General features: G+C 44.8%; 1 protein-coding gene and 1 long non-coding RNA gene across 7 annotated transcripts in view; one reads left to right on the plus strand and one right to left on the minus strand.

The window, feature by feature from the left end:
• Positions 1–3,115: 3,115 nt before the first annotated feature.
• LOC129045594 (uncharacterized) lies at positions 3,116–10,650 on the minus strand. Its single transcript, XR_008505546.2, has 3 exons — positions 8,214–10,650; positions 7,441–7,533; positions 3,116–3,247 (listed from the first exon to the last, which is right to left on the minus strand). It is a non-coding gene; the product is annotated as an uncharacterized LOC129045594 (long non-coding RNA).
• Positions 10,651–12,301: 1,651 nt separating this feature from the next.
• Positions 12,302–18,861, plus strand: part of LHFPL6 (LHFPL tetraspan subfamily member 6) — a 348,330-nt gene continuing 341,770 nt past the window's right edge. For 3 of the 6 annotated variants that reach the window (XR_010410022.1, XR_010410021.1, XM_064586158.1), the window contains exons 1-2: positions 12,302–12,627; positions 14,142–14,711. Coding sequence is in view for 4 of the 6 variants with exons in the window: in XM_064586158.1 (XP_064442228.1) it covers positions 14,327–14,711 (385 nt within the window). In the remaining 2 variants the exon portion in view is untranslated. The remainder of the gene's footprint in view (positions 12,628–14,141; positions 14,712–18,861) is intronic. The other 3 variants (XM_064586157.1, XM_064586156.1, XM_045869363.3) reach the window with 2 other exon arrangements.

The following is an 18,861-nucleotide window of genomic DNA, read 5'->3' on the forward strand; positions in this document are numbered from 1 at the left end:
TTTACCTCATATAGTTTCGGCTAACATGTTACAGCAGAGCATTTCCGGATACTGGCCAGATTAGACTACTGATAATCATGTTCATGTTCTCAGTCTCATTACAAAACCATGCAGCTTTTTTTGAGGAGAAAACAAAAGAATGATCAGATCTCTCATTTTACATTGTAACTTGCTCAAGGTCAAGCGCCAATTTAGCAGCTAAACCGAACCCAGAACTACGTGTTCCTAACTTTAACCCCTGTGTTCAGCTCTCCCATTGGAGTCTGAGCCTCTCCCTTTTCTGCCTCTTCACAGACAAAAATGAAGGTGAGGAGCATCCATCAAAACCGGCATGTTTATTCTCTGTCCCTTCTGTTTAACTCAAAGGCTCCTCTGAATCAAGGAAGCGCCGTCTTTCCTTTCTTCACTGTGCCGTAATTGTTTTCTAAGCAACACTCAGGATCAAATAAGATTTAGAAGACTTCTGGATCAAAAGAAGGTGGTAAGTGAAGACTTAAAATTTAGCAGTGAGTACATTATACATAATTTCTGGTTAGGCGTGATGGCCATGAAAGAAACAATAACTACATATGTAAAAACCAAAGCAGAAAAAGAACTGCATCGGCAGGGAGTTTATAGCCAAGATAGAACTTGGGTTTCTCTTGGCCTAATGCCATTTTCAATATACCTATAACTGAATGTAATGTAATGAAATGTAATGAAATTGGGCGCCTGGGTGGCTCAGTTGGTTGAGCGACTGCCTTCAGCTCAGGTCATGATCCTGGAGTCCCGGGATCGAGTCCCGCATCGGGCTCCTTGCTCAGCAGGGGGTCTGCTTCTCCCTCTGACCCTCTTCCCTCTCGTGCTCTCTGTCTCTCATTCTCTCTCTCTCAAATAAATAAATAAAATCTTTTAAAAAATGTAATGAAAATTGAACCCTCTAAAAAGGCTTTGTGTAGTAATGATTAAATTAAGTCATACTCCTTCATAGGTGTGGTATCGTTCTAAATGTTACCATTACATGATTGTGATTTTTATCCCCAGTCTTTCTGGGCCTAATTTATCAGCTGTATAATAAAAGAAATTTTAAAGTCTAAAAAAAAAAATTCTCTGTCCCTCTGACCCGTCTGCTCCCACGTTAATGTGTGAGGAGTGGAGACACTGGGATGCTAATCAATTTCTAACAGAAAAGTCACACAAGCTTGTGCTACAATCTAATTCACCCACACATATCTTAGAAGAAAAATTGCTGAAGGTCAATCTGGTTTGCTGTTTTTCTGCCACTAGGAGGCCTCTGGTATAAAGAAATAAACCCTTAACATTCAGGAAAATCACATTCTAACACAAGCACGACCACTAATTCAAGATCTACCCATAACTAAAATGAGTAAGTTAATTGATTCATTTCACCTCGGGCAAGTGGTCAGAGGACAAAGAGCTTGATTAAGCAAAGCCTTGGCCTTGGTAAATGGGCCATGACAGAGCTGACATCTGAGTCATAGCCTGGTCAAGATCCAGACTCTGAATCTGAACTCAGCTCTTTGAACCCACAGCTGGACACTCTGAGTTTCATTTTGAGAGAAGCTGGCTCTGACTCTTCTTGGAAAATATATAATTTTTTTTAAGGCAGAAGAGTGGTGTATCTTATATATTCTTTCTTAAAGCACTAATGTGGGCTTTTTATTTTAATATTTTGGCTCAAAGCGTCTCTAAGAAGATATGAAGCTCATGGTAAGTGGATGAAAAGTTGTTTTTAAAGCAATGTCTTTTGGAACATAGTCTAATAATATATTTTAAATAAGTTTGTTTTATTTTTTAAAAAGCAGACTGAGGTTTGAGCCAGTGAACACCAGAGGAAGGCACAAATCTAAGTCCTTGAGCAAGAAAACTTTTTTTTTTTAATTGGGTCCCAAGGAGGGGGGATTATCACAGTGCCTCTGGCCGTGATCACCCCCAGAGAATGAACACCAGTAAGAAAGGGAGAAAGCAGAAATGCTCAAAGAACAGAGAAAAGAGAGTTAAGTTTCCAAGGCCAACCCCAAGTGCTATGGGATTAAAGAAAAGTTTGGGGCACAGGAAGGGGTAAATGAAGGGAGGGCCCAGAAAGAGGGACCCAACTGGCCTTGACAAATGGCCGTAGATAATAAGGAGGTAGTAACCCCTGTGAAGCTCCCCACTGCAGGGGGCTCTGGGATTAGGAGGCCTAATATTTCATTTGTTTGCAGTGCTAAAATGCAACCCCCTCCCTGGTCCTCCTCGAAGCCTTTAAAAACACTGCCACCTAGTGGAGATAAAGATGAAGGGGTCTTTTACCACTTGGGGCTACATAGGAGAATCCTGGGGTGAGACAGGTGTGTGACCCACAGCTTAACAAGAAGAGAGAGAGAGGGGCCCCAAGCAATCTGCAGAAATAGGTAGAGGCCTCACTGGATATGGCTTTCAGCTATTACAGAAGGGTTCAAGAGAAGGCTGACCCCAGAACATGGGAAAGGAAACAGAAAAGAATCTAATAGAACTTCAGAGCAGATCTGGATTGTTTTCTATAACATTCCTGACACATGGATATGCTCTTTGAGTGGACACCTATTGTGTTGCTGTTCATGAGTTTTTTTGTTTGTTTGTTTTTAAAGATTTATTTATTTATTTATTTGACAGAGAGAGACACAGCGAGAGAGGGGAACACAAGCAGGGGGAGTGGGAGAGGGAGAAGCAGGCTTCCCGCTGAGCAGGGAGCCCGATGTGGGGCTCGATCCCAGGACCCTGGAATCATGACCTGAGCCGAAGGCAGACGCTTAATGACTGAGCCACCCAGGCACCCCTGCAGTTCATGAGTTTTTGAAATGTATGTTCCCTTCAGGGGCAACTCCTACCCCTCCTTACTCTGATCTGAAATACACTTCTCCATTAGCTTTTCTGTCCAGTGGGTTGGATTTAGTTATTCTGTGTTTCAGAGAGCTTGTTCAATGGATAATTGCATTCTGCTTCTATTAAACATTTTAATTCTGGAAGTCATCCAGGTTATTTGAGGCAGATTAGAAGTATACCGATAAGTCAAAAGAAAAAAAGTCTCTCAGTCTTACCACACTTTAATTTTAATAATGTATAAAGAATTGTTTATTTCGATTACAACAGTAAAAATTTTACATGCAACAATCAAGGAGTGGCTGGTTTGGTTAATATGTTTGTAGATATCTAAGCATTTCATATTCTGAACTTTCAGTTGTTGTAGAATGGAAATGTTTCCAAAGCACATCCTAAAATGTAGCACCTTTAAGAAACATAGAGATGTATAATGTAAACTTTTTTTTTTTTAAAGACTTATTTATTTGAGAGAGAGAGAGAGTACGAGTGGGAAGGGCAGAAGGAGAGAAAGTGAGAGAATCTCAAGCAGACTCCGTGCTGAACAGGGAGCCCGACGTGGGACCTGATCCCCTGACCCCGAGATCATGAACTGATCCGAAACCAAGAGTCGGATGCTTAACCGACTGAGCCACCCAGGTGCCCCTGTAGTCTTCTTTGGTGATATGATGATATCCTATCAATCATGGTATCAAGTATTTTTTATCAAGTGTTTATTCAGCACTTTCTGATCACCTTACTGATGAGAGAGGGTCCTCCACCCTAAGTAGCATGAGATGGTGAACACCTGACACCTGGCACTGGCCAGATGGGATGACAGCAGTTCATTGGTCACATCTACTCACAGGCTGGGGGAGGATCCTGCACGGCATGCAAAGCCACATTCGGGCTGCACCTGGGAGCAGACCGAACCAGCAGGGGCAGTGGGAGGCAAGGTTTGTAGTAACCAGAGGGGGAAGTGTCCCCAGTCTTGCAGGAGGATGCGATTGACTTGCCTGAATAATTTTGTGGGCTGGAAGGGAGCTGAGAGCGGTTAGGTTGAGGACCCGGTGAGGTGCAGCTGACCTGGCGAACAGGGAAGCTAGTCAGGTGAGCAGCCTTTCCTTCTGGGTGCAAGGCATATCTTGCAAGAGTACGGGACTCAGAGCTAGGCCTTTGGGGCCTACTGAGGCTCAAAGATATCAAGGCAGCCCATGAAACTTTAGGCCCGACACTGTAAGCACCTGCTATGTGCTTAGCAGGATGAGTAAAATGGGCCTTGAGGAACCAACGATCAAGTTTGGGATACACGTCTACAACCAAATAGTTATAATGCATTGCTGTAAGCTCTGCAGTAGAAGAGGTATACGTTGATTGGAAGCATGGCAGAAGGACTGGCTGATTGCCTGGGGCACTTGGAAAAGGCGTCATATCAAACCTCAGTTATGATAGAGGGTTGTTACTGTCGGAGCTGACAGAGGGCTGGGAAACACAGCCCCGCTTTCCCTGCACAGAGCAAACGGCCCTTTGATGACTAGTGCTTCTGGGTTTACATGTCCTTTTCCTGGCATGCTGCTCCCCCTGGAGTAACGATTGAGCCATCAGATCCATATTTTCCCATCCCTCCCCAGACATGGCAAGAACCATATGCCTGTGTCCAGGGAGAGGACCCAGAAGAGCTATTTATCCCTCTCTCTCTGGAAACAAAGCAAAACAAATAAAAACCGAAACAGAACGGTTGCCTTCCATCTCTCTCTATCTTTCCCTGCCTCTCTTCCTCTCCTCCCCCCCCTCCTTCCTCTCCTCCCCCTCCCTCCTTCCTCTCCTCCCCCTCCCTCCTTCCTCTCCTCCCCCTCCCTCCTTCCTCTCCTCCCCCTCCCTCCTTCCTCTCCTCCCCCTCCCTCCTTCCTCTCCTCCCCCCCTCCTTCCTCTCCTCCCCCCCCTCCTTCCTCTCCTCCCCCCTCCCTCCTTCCTCTCTCCTCCCTCCCTCCTTCCTCTCCTCCCCCTCCCTCCTTCCTCTCCTCCCCCTCCCTCCTTCCTCTCCTCCCCCTCCCTCCTTCCTCTCCTCCCCCTCCCTCCTTCCTCTCCTCCCCCTCCCTTCCTCTCCTCCCCCCCTCCTTCCTCTCCTCCCCCCCCTCCTTCCTCTCCTCCCCCCTCCCTCCTTCCTCTCTCCCCCCTCCCTCCTTCCTCTCCTCCCCCCCCTCCTTCCTCTCCTCCCCCCCCTCCTTCCTCTCCTCCCCCCCCTCCTTCCTCTCCTCCCCCCCTCCTTCCTCTCCTCCCCCCTCCCTCCTTCCTCTCTCCTCCCTCCCTCCTCCCTCCCTCCTTCCTCTCCTCCCCCTCCCTCCTTCCTCTCCTCCCCCCTCCCTCCTTCCTCTCCCCCCCCTTCCTCCTTCCTCTCCCCCCCTCCCTCCTTCCTCTCTCCTCCCTACCCACTGCTGTTAGCAACCCCCCAACACTTCTAACTTCTGTCGGCTGAAATGGTCGATGCTGTATACTGTTCTTAATTCTATTTTTATTCTTGTATCTTCTGCTTCTTGCCACCTCGCCTATGTTCTTTAGCTTTTAACCCACAGGGACATTGATCTTTGGAAGACAGAAGTACCCAAAGAGCATTCTCCTTTCATCCACACGTGCACATGTATTCTAGCTGGCAAGTCAACCAAACACAATCTTTGACAGTTCAACTCGCTGCTAACTGCTGAAGTCAGCGCCTGTCTTTTCTCCTGACCCCATTAGTACAGACCTGGTGTTGCTGCCATATTAGTCACAAAATAGTCATGTTTAATTAGTATTTCCACATGTTTATGTTCAGTTTGTGATAGTTCCTATCAGGATCTCTGACAGGGGCCAATAAATAGTGCATCTCTTCCCTGATGCAATCTGGACAAATGAAGGGGAAAAAGTGGCAGACGGAGATCAGAAGATTATGGTTATTACTGTTAGAGGCTAAGGTGGAGGCTGTAGCTTGGTGAGGGGCAAACGGGCCTGCTAAGTGGGTCCCAGAGCTCAGCAGAACTCTCCCAGACTCTGCCTCCCTAGAGTCTTGCCTTATGTGGGAGATTCACCCGTAAGAGAAGGGTAGTACTAACCGAGCACACAAAGGGGCTTCCTCCCCAAGCCTCCAATTCCCCCAGCTGCTTGGATGAGTGGAGAGAGACCAGGTGCATTTAAGAAAAATTTCTCCTGAGGAAAACTAGAGAAATGGGGAAAAAGCATTTCTCCTCTACCATTTCACAATGGCTGTAATGTGAAATTATGTACCTCAGAAAAACCAGCATTTGTTAACCTCTCTTCGTGTTATAATACTAAATTAACTGTTTAAATTTTGGTTTTCTTCTCTTAGATCATTCTATTAGTATATTCCATACTTGCGATGCATCTTATTTTGATGAAGGGGGGATTTACAAATTTAAAATGTTGCAGAAACACATCTTTGTGAATTCTCTCAGAAGGTATGAGTGATTGGTAGCAAATATTAGTACAAAAAAAAATCTTATCTCTTTCTATAGAATTCATTATATTCTTTTTCTACATATTCTGGAAAGTTCTTAAAAACCCATAAGACCTAATCATAACACTGAAAAAGCCTGAGATGAATTTGATACAAAAAGAAAAAAGAAGAATTTAAAGGAGCAAACACATGACACCGATTCAGTATTAAACATAATTATGTACTACTTGAAAATGCTTACTGGGTCAATTAGCAAAAAATATATGTAATGTATTATGGACATTTTCCATTTTGATGGCTTAATGTGAAATATTTGCTATGTTAAATGCAATTTAACACTTCACATTTTTTGCTTCTTATGAATAAGTTATTGATTTAAAATTTGTATGCTGCTTTAATTCATAAAAGAATAACATAGAGAAATTATATGGCACTTTAGATTGCCAAAGTAGTTTGCAAACTTTAAATGAATAATGCAGACAGCACCCCTGGGAGCAGGCCACGGACTCTCTGCACCTTATTTCCATGAGAGTTCCTAGGGAATACAGTCATACAAATCACTATGTTTAGAAACTGTACATAACTAGACATACACAATTTCTACAGGGAAGAGGGGTCTTGAGTCTATCAAACCCATGACAGACAGCTCATAGAAAATGACATAGGCAATCCTCCTATAATAGGATGTTAGGGCAGCTATGGTTAAATGTATGCATAACCATGTACGCAAGGAGAAAGAGCCTTCTAAAAGCAATCCATGATCTCACTCCGAGACTACTTGAAATGGAGACCAGGAAACCTGAGAGCTCACTCGTCCTGTGAGACTTTTTCCCCCTCTATATAAGATGGACACAATGCAGTAAAATACCATAGCAATACACATTTAAATTTGTCTTGAGAAGAGATTCATGGGGCATCCAAGCTCAGTCGGTTAAGCATCTGCCTTCAGCTCAGGTCATGATCCCAGGGTCCTGGGATGGAGCCCCACATCGGGGCTCCCTACTCAGCGGGGAGTCTGCTTCTCCCCCTCTGCCCCTCCCCCCCCATGCATGTGCTCTCTCTCTCTCTCTAATAAATAAATAAATTCTTTTAAAAAGAGAGAGAGAGTCATAAAGGGCAAGGGTAGTTCAGGAATGAACAAAGGAAGGAAACGGCAAAAAGAATGAACTTACCATGATTGCCAATTGTTTATTTTACACGCTCTGTCCTGAGAACTGCGATTAGTTTTCAGCTAGCGGAGCCTCTCTTCAGGCATTTCCCTGCATCTGTGGAGGGAGCAAATGACCTATTCTGATAGAGAACTGATAAGCTCTAGGCCAGGAACAGTTGCAATCTCTCTTCCCGGGCTCTATTTAGAGCCTCACTTTTGTTATGCCCTGATTCTCTTTTACACCCTATAGCTTCCCGCATCTCTCTCTTGCTGGCCAGTATCCGGAGGTCCTTCTGGTAGCCGGTCATTTGATAATGCTGGGAATTTCTGTCTTTTTTTAATTTCTCAAGGTTAAGACTTTAATGGGAGGTATTTTGTAAACTGTGTTCATGGCTATTCCTGTTTCTATTGCCAGATGTTAAGAAGGGTCCACACCTTCTCCAATACGTGCTATAGACAATGAATGCCCACAGGAATAGCCATGAACATAGTTTACAAAAGTTGCTAGAGAAAGAATCGTCCCCCAGCACTATTCTTTCCTTTCTTTGCTCTGCTTCGTGCCCCCTCACTCTGTGTCGAATCCACTTTCCCATGATGCTGGCTCCTGGACTACAAAAGAACAGGTCATTTCAACAGTCTAGCGGGTGCGTGTTTGTTGCCAGTAACAGGGACTTAAACAGCTAAGGGTGTCTGAGGGTAATAGAGCAGCCTACTGAAAAGACCAAGCATCCAAACTCTTGGTGCCATTTTACTCCATCATTCTTACTGTATTGGCTTTTGTCATCATCATCTCACCTCATGGCTGAAGAATAGCTTCTGTGCTTCTGATGCCATTACATCTGTTTTCTAGGCTGGAAGAAAGAGGAAGAGGATGGATGGGGCCAGCACCACTCCACTTCCATCTCACTGGCAAGCACCGGCACATGGCCACTCAAACATCAAGGGAGGCTGGGCAATGGAGATTTTTGCTTTCACTGCTTCTATTGGAGAGAAAGAGATAGAAGAAGGGGGTTGGATATGGGCATTGTATCAGCTGAACTGTAGCTTTCATCGCAAATGTCAACTGAAGAGTTCCCTTTCCAACCTCTCCCCAATGGTCAGAAGTGATTGATTCCATAGTGTTTCCTCTATCCCACTATCATACTCCTTCCCTAACTTTACATGGCACACCCTATTTGTTTAAAAATTAAATATGCACTCTGTAGGCTGCACTGGAACAAGGATAATAATCACAATGGTATTGACTTGTTCATTAATTCCCTCAGTTAATGTTCAATTACTGAATATTTATCTTTAACTGCAAAGCACTCAGGTACAATGCTGTATTTCCTGTCATGGAACATATGTCTTACCTGTATGGTGCTTTATCGATTAGGAATGCTTCCAGCAACTACAAGCATAAGATTCAAATGACAGTAATTTAAACCATATTAACAATATATAATTTACTTTTTAAAAAAATTCAAAAGGAGATATGTAGCTCCACCATGTTAGGGTGCTGGGATTATATTTCTGTGATTCCCCTCATGGTTGTAAGAAGGCTGCCACAGCTCCAAACACCTCATCCTTCAAGAATGTGTCCAAAGACAGCCGTTCTCTTTTATCAGAGAATACAATCTTCCTTGAGGCCTCCTCAGTAGACTCATTGGTTAAAAGGGTCATGTGGTTACCACTAGCTTTAAGGGAGGTTGGAAGGGAGTTATTCACCTAGTGAACAAGGACAAGGAGTTGGGGGTTAATCTTGGATAGCCAACCAAGAGTGTTGTCATAGATGCTTTACAGCTTCATGATCTCATCTTATGACTCAGTGAGACTACTCTCCCAACGTACTAGAAACTCAAACCTGGAATAAGAGGTATACGCAGCCTTTGCTATGTGGGAGCTTCTGGCTGGGAAATAATTTAAAGATCCTTTGAGGGTGCAAATTTAATACAAGGGTTTTAAAGACATTATAATGCATTTTGCCTATAAAGTATACATACAAGAACCCAAGGAGTAATTCAGAAGATTTTATAGTTTGGGAAGATAATTACATGGTGGAATGAGAAGAGAAATCAGGATACATTGATTCTAGGCTCAGCTTTGGTTAACACACCAGAAAGATTCTAAGCCTCTGCTCCCTCATCTGTAAAATGACTCCTAGACTCCTCCTCAAATATATGAATAATTCTATAATCATGATGCTAGAAGTCATGAGCTAGAAGAATGTTAAAAACCATCTATTACAGCAGCGCCTAGGTGGCTCATTCTGTTGAGCATTGCTCAGCACGGAGTCTGGTTGAGATTCTCTCTCTCTCTGCCCTTCCCCTGCCCCCTCTTTCACCAAAATAAACCATCTATTACAGTCTCTTTTTACAAATGAGAGCACTCAGGCTCAGAAAGGTCACCATTTGTCCAAATGCATTAATCTAATTTAGAAATTTGAGTCCTAGTATATAACATACTATACTTTCACAAATAATTAATATTACATCCTAATAGATCTTTAAAAAATTCAGTCTCTTGCTCTATCTTCTTTTTCATTTTAGGCAGAATCTCCCCAATAGCATTTTACTCTATTTAATAGAAAGCAGATAATGAGTTAAAGCCCACATTTTAGCTGTAAGGTCTTGGGCAAAATACCTAACCTCTCTATAAAATAATAATTACACCTTCTTCATAGTTTTTTTTTTCCTTCTTTTTTTGAGGACTAGATAAAGTAATCTAATAAGAAAAGTTAGTATAGGGATTGACACAACAAGGATGTAATCCCAGCCATCCACCTCAGTGCTTAAAATTCCTCCAAACTTGAGAAATGTCCTGGACCAATTTCCCCAGCAGGTTGTGTGGAGGGTGAGTCCAAGTCTCATGATTGTAATTTTGTCTTTATATGGTTCTATCTTCTACCTTCACATTATACAGATCTGAAGGCTCTGGGTAATAGCTAAGGGCGTGGTATATAACTGGAAGTCAGACCCATCATCTGAGCCATCATGGAACTCAGTAACCAGTGATTTCTATGAGACAATTTAAATCACTTGAATCAGGGATTCTGAACCTGGGATTCTTGGATGGGTTACAGGGGAACAGGGAACCACCTGACATTTCACTGAAACAGGTTTTCTTTTCTTTTTTTCTTTTTAAAGATTTTATTTATTTATTTGACAGAGAGAGACACAGCGAAAGAGGGAACACAAGCAGAGGGAGTGGGAGAGGGAGAAGCAGGCTTCCTGCGGAGCAGGGAGCCCGATGCAGGGCTCGATCCCAGGACCCTGGGATCATGACCTGAGCCGAAGGCAGACGCTTAACGACTGAGCCACTCAGGCGCCCCTGAAACAGGTTTTCTTAACCTCAGCAATATTTGCATTTTGGGCTAGGTAATTCTGAGGGGTTGTCCTCTGCATTATAAGGTGTTTAGCGGAATCCCTGGCCTCTAACCATTAGATGCTGGTAGTACCTCCCTCCTCATGATAATCAAAACCTCTCCAGAGGTGCCTGGGTGGCTCAGTCAGTTGAGCATTTGACTTTTGATTTCGGCTCAGGTCACCATCTCAGGGTGGTGGGATTGAACCCAGGTTGGGCTCCGTGTTCAGCGCAGGGTCTGCTTGTCCCTCTCCCTACCTCCCTTTGTACGCTTTCTCTCTCAAATAAATAAATAAAATCTTTAGAAAAAAAAATCTCCAGACCTTGCCAAATGTTCCCTAGGAGGCATAGTCTCCCTTCTCCCCTTGAGGACCACTATGATAAAGCTAAATATGTATGTGTATGTGTATATATATATATACACACACACTTTTTTTTTTCGGAGAGGCTTACCAGTCTCACCATATTCTGAAAAAGTTCTATATGACCTCAAAAGGGTTGGAAGTGATTCCTCAAATCCTTTCAATATGATAATGAGAGAACACATATCTCCAGCTGTGGTTGTGGGAAGAATGTACACCATTACGGCTAACTAAAATGATGCAATTTGAAAATTTATTATGAAATATTATATATACCTACCCATTTATTACTTCTGACTACTTTGTGAAAAAGCACTTCACAGACTATCTGGAGAAGTATCTGCTTTACATACTGCTATTCCCAGACGGCGGGATTCTTCAAATACTGTCTTTAACTGAGACTGAATGTAGCTCTAAACTTCGAAAGGGGTGAGCGCTAATGACAAGCAAAAAAAGAAATCTAAATTATTGATTACAAGAGTGATTGGATGGAGGGATGGAACGGAAGGGAAGGTGGGGGAGAAGGGAAGAGAGGGAGCGGGAAAGACAGAGAGAGAGAGAGAGAGAAAGAGAAAGAGAGAGGGAGAGAGAGAATACGATGGCTTGAAAGAGGGTCCCAGAAAGGCTATGTGTTGGGAGAGGCTCGCTCGCTGGAAGCCTCCCCCGCCTTCTCCCTGGCATGTCTGAAAAGACGCTTGCCAGGCAGAATCCCCGAGCCTTAGGCTTCCCGCTCTTATCTCTCAGTCCGCACTGGCTTTTCTCACTCCTTCCAAAGTGGCCGCATCCCAAGGATCTCCTCAAAGCTCCAAGGGGTCACTTTACCCAGTTTTAAGGCCCTCCTTTTCGTCTACACCGCCGGTAGGAGCCGGGCGCTTCAACCGCAAACCCCAGACCCAGAAAGGCAACCGGGGAGGGAACGTGTCTGGTCTCCCGCGGCCCCTCGGGAGCACCGAGAGGACCGGCAACTTTCTCCCCCACTTCGCCCTCCCTTGGCAGGAGTCGCGGCGAGTAGAGGGCGGGAGGGGCGCGGGCCGGGGGAGCCGCTCGAGCTGCCCCCGGGACGGGCGGGGACTCCCGAGTCCCGCGCGGCCGCGCCGCGTCCCCGTTGCGCCGGCCGTGGGTCCCCGGGCGCGGGAGGGGAGGGGACAGGAGAAAGAGGAGGGCCGGGCCGCCGAGGGGAGGAGGCGGTGCGAGCCTCGCCTGCCAAAGGCAGCTCTGTTCCTCTGCGTGCGATCCCGGGCGCCCCGCGCGTGGCCACCGCGCTCCGCCCGAGCCGCCGCCGGAGAGCGCGGGCGGCGGGGGCTCCGCGGGTGGCGGCGCAGCCGGGCCTCCGGGAGACCCTCCGCCTCCGGCCGGACGCCGTTCTCTGCCCCGAGGCGGGCCCGGCGTGGCCGCGGCTGTTCGGGACAGCGGCGAGGAGGAAGGGCGCTCTTCCGCGCCGTGGATGTTCCGCCCGCGGGAGACGGCAAGTTGAGTGCGCGCCCCGGCCGCCGCCCGCCAGCCGTGTGAGTAGGGCGCTGGCTGCCCGGCGCCGCGGGCTCCGCTCTCTCCCCGCGCCCCCTGCTCCCCCGCCGCCGGAGTCGGGCTGCTCCCGGCTCCGGACTTCCCGAGCGCGGCGGCGCGGTCTGCTCTCCTGCCGCCCGTCCGCTGTCGGCGGCTGCCTCCGGGGGGTGCTGCCTTCCCGTGCTTTCCCCTCCCTTCGGGCGGGCCGGCAGGAAAATGCCCCTCTTCCCCCTTCGGGGCGCAGGGATCATAGGGTGTCGTCCAGGGTGGGGCCATTGCGAGGGGCCGACTGGGGGCTTGGCCTCACCTCGGGGCGCCTCACCCTAGCTCCAGATGAGAGCCTTCCTCCCCCCAGGCCGCCCCCCCCCCCCCCCGCATCTCCCCCAGCCTCATGGCCCAGGCAGACCAAGTTCAGCGGCTAACGCTGACGCTGACCGCAGTTGACAAGATTAAAAAAGAAAAAAAGTAGTTGGAGCTTCCCTGGAGTGACACACTGGACTGGAAATGGGGCGGCGGGTGGGGAGGAAACGGTAGGGGTGAGGGCTGGGTTAAGGGGAGAGGCGAGGGAGAGGGAATTTGCTGTGGACACTGAGAAGCTGGAGTTACAGGTTCTGGGAATGGAACTGTGGGGTGCATGGCTCTGCTTCTGTATTCATTTCTTTATGGAAAGTGTGGGAAATGGTTCAAGAACTCCTTTTGAAAGGAAGGGAGGGGTGGAAGTCAATGCGGTTGAACTGTTTGAATGACTGGGGTTCCATGTGGAGTACTGGAAAGTGTGGATTACTTTTCAGATTAGACACTGACAATCGTTCAGCGGGAGAGATAGTCCTAACAATTTTATTGGAACCAATGAATCAGAAGGAAGTCATACACAGCCTTTCTTTCATTTCCACTAGGAGAAAGAAGGGAGTTAGGACTGCGGGAATTCACAAATACTACTGAATGAGTACGGGGAATGACCAATAGTTCCATCCATTCTATGTGCCTAGACAGTCCCTAGTATTTGTTGAATTTATGGTGCTCAGCCACTGTGAAAATTATCCTAATTATTTTGTTTGGGCTCGTGCAGAGTTAATGCACCTAAAGGGACACGGAAAAGTTGCTACAAATTATGAGCATGAACTTGCAAGCCAAATAAACAAACCATGGCATGGTTCACTTTATTCTAATATTTGGAATCATGTTTACTGCTATAAAAATGCTATATTACTTTTACTGCAAGCATGTGAAATAAATTCACTGACTTGGCAAATAGAAGCCATGCATTTCTTTAAGTAAATAGCTGTCAGAGTTAATTTGGGAGCATTTATGGGAGATAAAGACATGAAAAAGCTTTGAGCTAGTTTGACAAAACTTGAATTGTGGACAAGTTTCTAGGGAGAATTAGTTCTTCCCACTTTTGAAGTGTTGAGGCAAGTTTGAATGTTTATTCATTGAGAGTTGAAGCCCAACTGAATTGGTGTTATCGTTTCTCTAAAAACATTTAACTTTTAATATTTACTTATTGTCTTGCCAGGGACCATCGTCCTTACCACAGAGGATGGAAAGTTGATGGCCAGGAGGACTGAAGATCCCTTCTGTTGCTAGACACCCCCCATTACCGAAGTGTGGACTACCCGCCATTCCCTGGTGGTTTCACGCCTTCCCTCACTCCTGCAGTCCCAGAACAGTTACTGTGGGTCCCCGTTGCCCTGTTGAAAGATGGCATCCAGCCTGACTTGTACCGGGGTGATCTGGGCTTTGCTCTCCTTTCTTTGTGCTGCCACCTCCTGTGTGGGGTTCTTCATGCCTTACTGGCTCTGGGGATCACAGCTGGGCAAGTCTGTGTCCTTCGGTACTTTCCGGAGGTGCTCCTATCCTGTGCATGATGAGAGCCGGCAGATGATGGTGATGGTGGAGGAATGTGGGCGCTACGCCTCCTTCCAGGGCATCCCCAGTGCAGAATGGAGGATCTGTACCATCGTGACGGGCCTGGGCTGTGGCCTCCTCCTCCTGGTGGCTCTCACTGCCCTCATGGGTTGCTGTGTGTCGGAGCTCATCTCCAGGACAGTGGGAAGAGTGGCTGGAGGAATTCAGTTTCTGGGGGGTAAGTAACTTGTTCAGTTTGACTTGTTTCCTGGAATCCCAAAGCAATATTGAAAATGATGTAGTGGTCGTCTGCTGAAATCCTTATAATTGCCACTTGGAATGCTCTGGAGAAATAGACATGGGATGGCTTTGGTGATAGACTGACAGAGTCAATGATTTTTTTTTTTTTTTTTTACCAGAATAGCTTTAAAACTTGAAGAGATCTTAATTTCTGTACATCCTTAGACATATATATGTCATTGGCCTCCTAAGTACAACCTATATGAGGTGGTAACATGGAGATTGTTTATAATGTAGTAGGGGAGATAGTTTAGATTTTATAACTTCCTGCTCTCCTTGTTCGACAGTAAGCAATTAGATTATCTGTGTCTTACTGGCATCTTCAGGTCTTTAGAGATGAAAAGTAGAAAAGGTTTTTGAGTCAACATTGCTGTCATAAGCCTTTAATACTCTTTGGCAGGTATAAAATTGACCCTTGATGAATCTTAAACTATATTTCTAAATAAATGATTACGGTTTTAAATGAGAGATCAGTTTTACATGAACAATATGGATTTCATTCTGCTACAAATACAGCTGTAGGCTTAATTATCTTGTTAGGATTTAACTTCCCTGGATGCTCTTGCTGTGAAGAAAGAAAAAAATAGCGAATACTGAGTGCTTGTCCCAAATGGACTGGAGAGTCTCACTAACACCAGAAAAGGTTTGATTTTTACTTGGGTTTCCTCCAACAAGTATTACTTCAATATCTCTGGTCATATGGTTTTAATTATATTTTATATATTTTCCACTGCACTTTTCACTTCCATTCTTCAAACTGACGGGCTGAACTTGTCTGATTTATTGTCCGTCCTGGTAAAATATGACAACCTGTAGATAGCACAGAATGAAGGGAAATAGGAAGCCAGGAAAATGTATAAAATGTATTTGTAACTTCATTACAAAGTAAAAGTCTGTTCCTCTTCGATGTGGGGTTTACTTACAGTCTTTTGTGAAAAATCCAGAAGAAGAATCCAGAAGAAGAAGAAAAAAATTAAAATGGATAGGTCTCAGATAGACCCTGTTGGAGAAACCCCAAGACATGATTGCGGGTTATTTAATAGAACACTTTCAAGTAACATTTTGAATAAGAAAATCCTTGCACTAAAAAGGCAAGGGGCCAAAAAGGTTTATGTTTTAAAACAAATGACAGAGTTGCTTGCAGTTCTTTATTCCTGTACTGGATTAATGCTGTTCTCATCTGTGTTTTTCCCTGAAGTTTTGCATCTCACTCCGCCCTAGGAGCAGTTTGGTGGACTTAACTGTCCTTTCTTTGGTGTTTCAGTGTTCAACATTGAGCTAAAGTCATGTGTATGAGATATATATATATATGCGTATGTATGTATGTGAATATATATACATTCATATAGAAATATAGTAAAACGATTAGAAAACACAAAGAGGTCATTGAAAGCCGAGATAGAAATCCAGAATTTGAAAACTTTTTGATACCACAGATTTCAGAAATAGAATTAATGCCAGGAGTATTTAAAATTTGTTTTTCTTTAAGAGTAAACTTGATTTGCTGTTTGTGTTTCACTTGGCTAAGGAAAAATGCTTAAGCAGTTTCTTTTTCTCCTCTTATGGTAAATATTACTTTCCATTTTTCCTTCATTTTAGGGCAGGGAATGCTATTATTTCTGGCAGGACAGGAAAATGCTTACAAAGAGAAATCAGTTTTTATTGATTATCTTTAAATGTACAATGAAGGAAGGCAACAGGAAGTGAATCTGAGACCCATGAGATTTATGCTCCCCTCTTTAAGCTATGTACAGAATTTTTGGAATGATATAGAGCTAAATGTTTTATTTTACAGAAAACTCAAGGGGAAAGATCACTGGGGAAGTTATGTATATTTTTAAAAGTAACTTTTCCCCCCTTTGTACATGCTTTTCATGAACTCTGCTTGGCAAGAGTCACTGACATTAAGCTAAGGATATAGTTTATTATTAGCAGTTTGATATTCTCTCCTTTCTCATATATATTTCTCCTACCTGCCAAAAGATAATTATGAACGTAAAACCTAAAAGAGTTTTTTTCTGACTAGAACCTCTTGAGGGCACAAGTAAGTAAATACATCCCATTACTCAAGATTTAGAGTAAATTTAGAAAGAAAAAATGACTCGAGTCATGGAAAAGGTTTTGAAGAACCTGCCATTTGTCACTATTGCTTAATGGTAGACGAGTTAAAAAAAAAAAAAAAGCTTCCAAAAGAATTCTTCCTGTTATTCATTCCATAATTGTTTGGGGTTTTATGCGTAAAAACTTAAGTGGTCAGTAATTTTATTTTATGAAATTTTTCATAAAATGGGCCAGTTTCATAAAGACTGCAAAATACCAAGCCAGTGGGTTCTTCTGCATTCCAGAGATGGCCCTGCTTTCGAAATACAGTCAACATACAGTGAACTCTGCTATAAGGCGGAATCTCTTACTAAAAATGATTCACCCAGAGGGGTTATGTTTAGCTAAAGTTAGGGTTGCTCCAGAAACAACAGGAAGCAGGAGAATGGCAAAGTACAGAGGCGTCCTGCTTACCCCCGCCTGCTGTGTCTGGAGTTTGCACATATGGTGTAACATCAGGCAGCGAAGCCCCTGCAGTACGTTGGAACTAGTTAAAGGACAAAGTGTCAACCTTAATTTTGAATTGTCTTGCTGTGGTTGGTTAGAGGTTAAAATGTCACCTGCCAACTGGCAGAGCAAGGCGAGACAGGACTGTTGCGTATGACATCTGCCCCCTGTCGAGGAGTACTTCAAGGAATCAATGCCTCGTGCTCTTCTTGGGGCAACTTGTACAGCAACTTCAATTGGCACATCTCCATCTTATGTTTCACGTCATGTTTCTGTCAGAAGTTTTTCGAAAACTGGCCTTGGTTGAGTTTTACCTGCAATTGAGGTTTTATTTTTATTTCTTTTATTTTTTTAAATTTTATTCATTTATTTGAGAGAGAGAGCGCGAGTGAGAGAGCAGCAGAGGGAGAGGGAGAAGCAGGCTTCCCACCGATCAGGGAGCATGACGTAGGGCTCGATCCCAGGACCCGGAGATCCTGACCTGAGCCGAAGGCAGACGCTTAACCGACTGAGCCACCCGGGTGCCCTTCAATTGAGTTTTTAAAAGGCATGCCGAGAGCCTCAGAGAAATAGAGTGTATAATAAAAATGGGTCCATGCATATCGGATGGTGATGGTGCTAGGAGAAAACAGGTTTTTGTGTTGGGTTCGTTTGTTGAATATAAAATTGTGTGCTTTTGGGCGCCTGGGTGGCTCAGTCATTCACAACATGGGGCAACGTTGTGAAGACAGACCAGGTCTGCCTGTAAGTTCTCTAACTGGTGCCTGTGAACGTCAGGATCTGAGTGTGCCCATCTAGTCCTAAGAAACTGCTTGCTGCTGTCATTAAGGGGCACAGAAGGGAGTCCCAGATTTATACTATGTCACACTTAGCTTGAACATGTGTCACGTGTATGTATAAAGTGGGTAGTCAGCAGCAAACAACGACCTTTCCAGTTCGGAAGGTGCTCTGTTCTGAGAAGCAAGGGGAGACCATCTTCTCAACTAATTGCTGCCGAAGACAGTAATGATGACGGAGTGTTTCTTTGAGCATCCCTTGCTCTGTTTGCTGAAGGTATCTGCCTTTCCAGAGTCCCCTCACAGTAGGGTCCCACCCGAAGCTGTCTGTCATCCCTTTAGGATGAGGGCTCACGACTCTCCTTGCCTTGCTCCCCTTTAAACCTGACTTGTCATGTGATATGCCACCTTGTGCTTTCCTTCTTTCTGGCTGTCATGCATCAGGATCACCCAGGACCTTTAAGACACAGATTGCTGGGGCCCACCCCGAACTCTGATTCAATCAGTTTGGGGAGGGGCCCGATACTTTGCATTTCTAACAAGTTTCCAGAGGATGCTGATTCTGAGCCCCCAGCCCTAGAACCCTGTTCTAAGTTAACCATTTCATATTTTAGAAACATGTGACTTCTGGGAGATGGTTTACTGTCAGAAGTTAGTTAATGTTTACTTGTGTTATAATCTGATATAAACTTCTGTAATTGGGCTGTGGAAAGATCTGTATCGTCCTATTGGCTGAGGACATCCTTGTTCCATCTCTCCCTGTTT

Source organism: Mirounga angustirostris, unplaced genomic scaffold (genome assembly GCF_029215605.1).
Source record: "Mirounga angustirostris isolate CCGP_5_RB_7025 unplaced genomic scaffold, mMirAng1.0.hap1 SCAF_3, whole genome shotgun sequence".
Classification (NCBI taxonomy): domain Eukaryota; kingdom Metazoa; phylum Chordata; class Mammalia; order Carnivora; family Phocidae; genus Mirounga; species Mirounga angustirostris.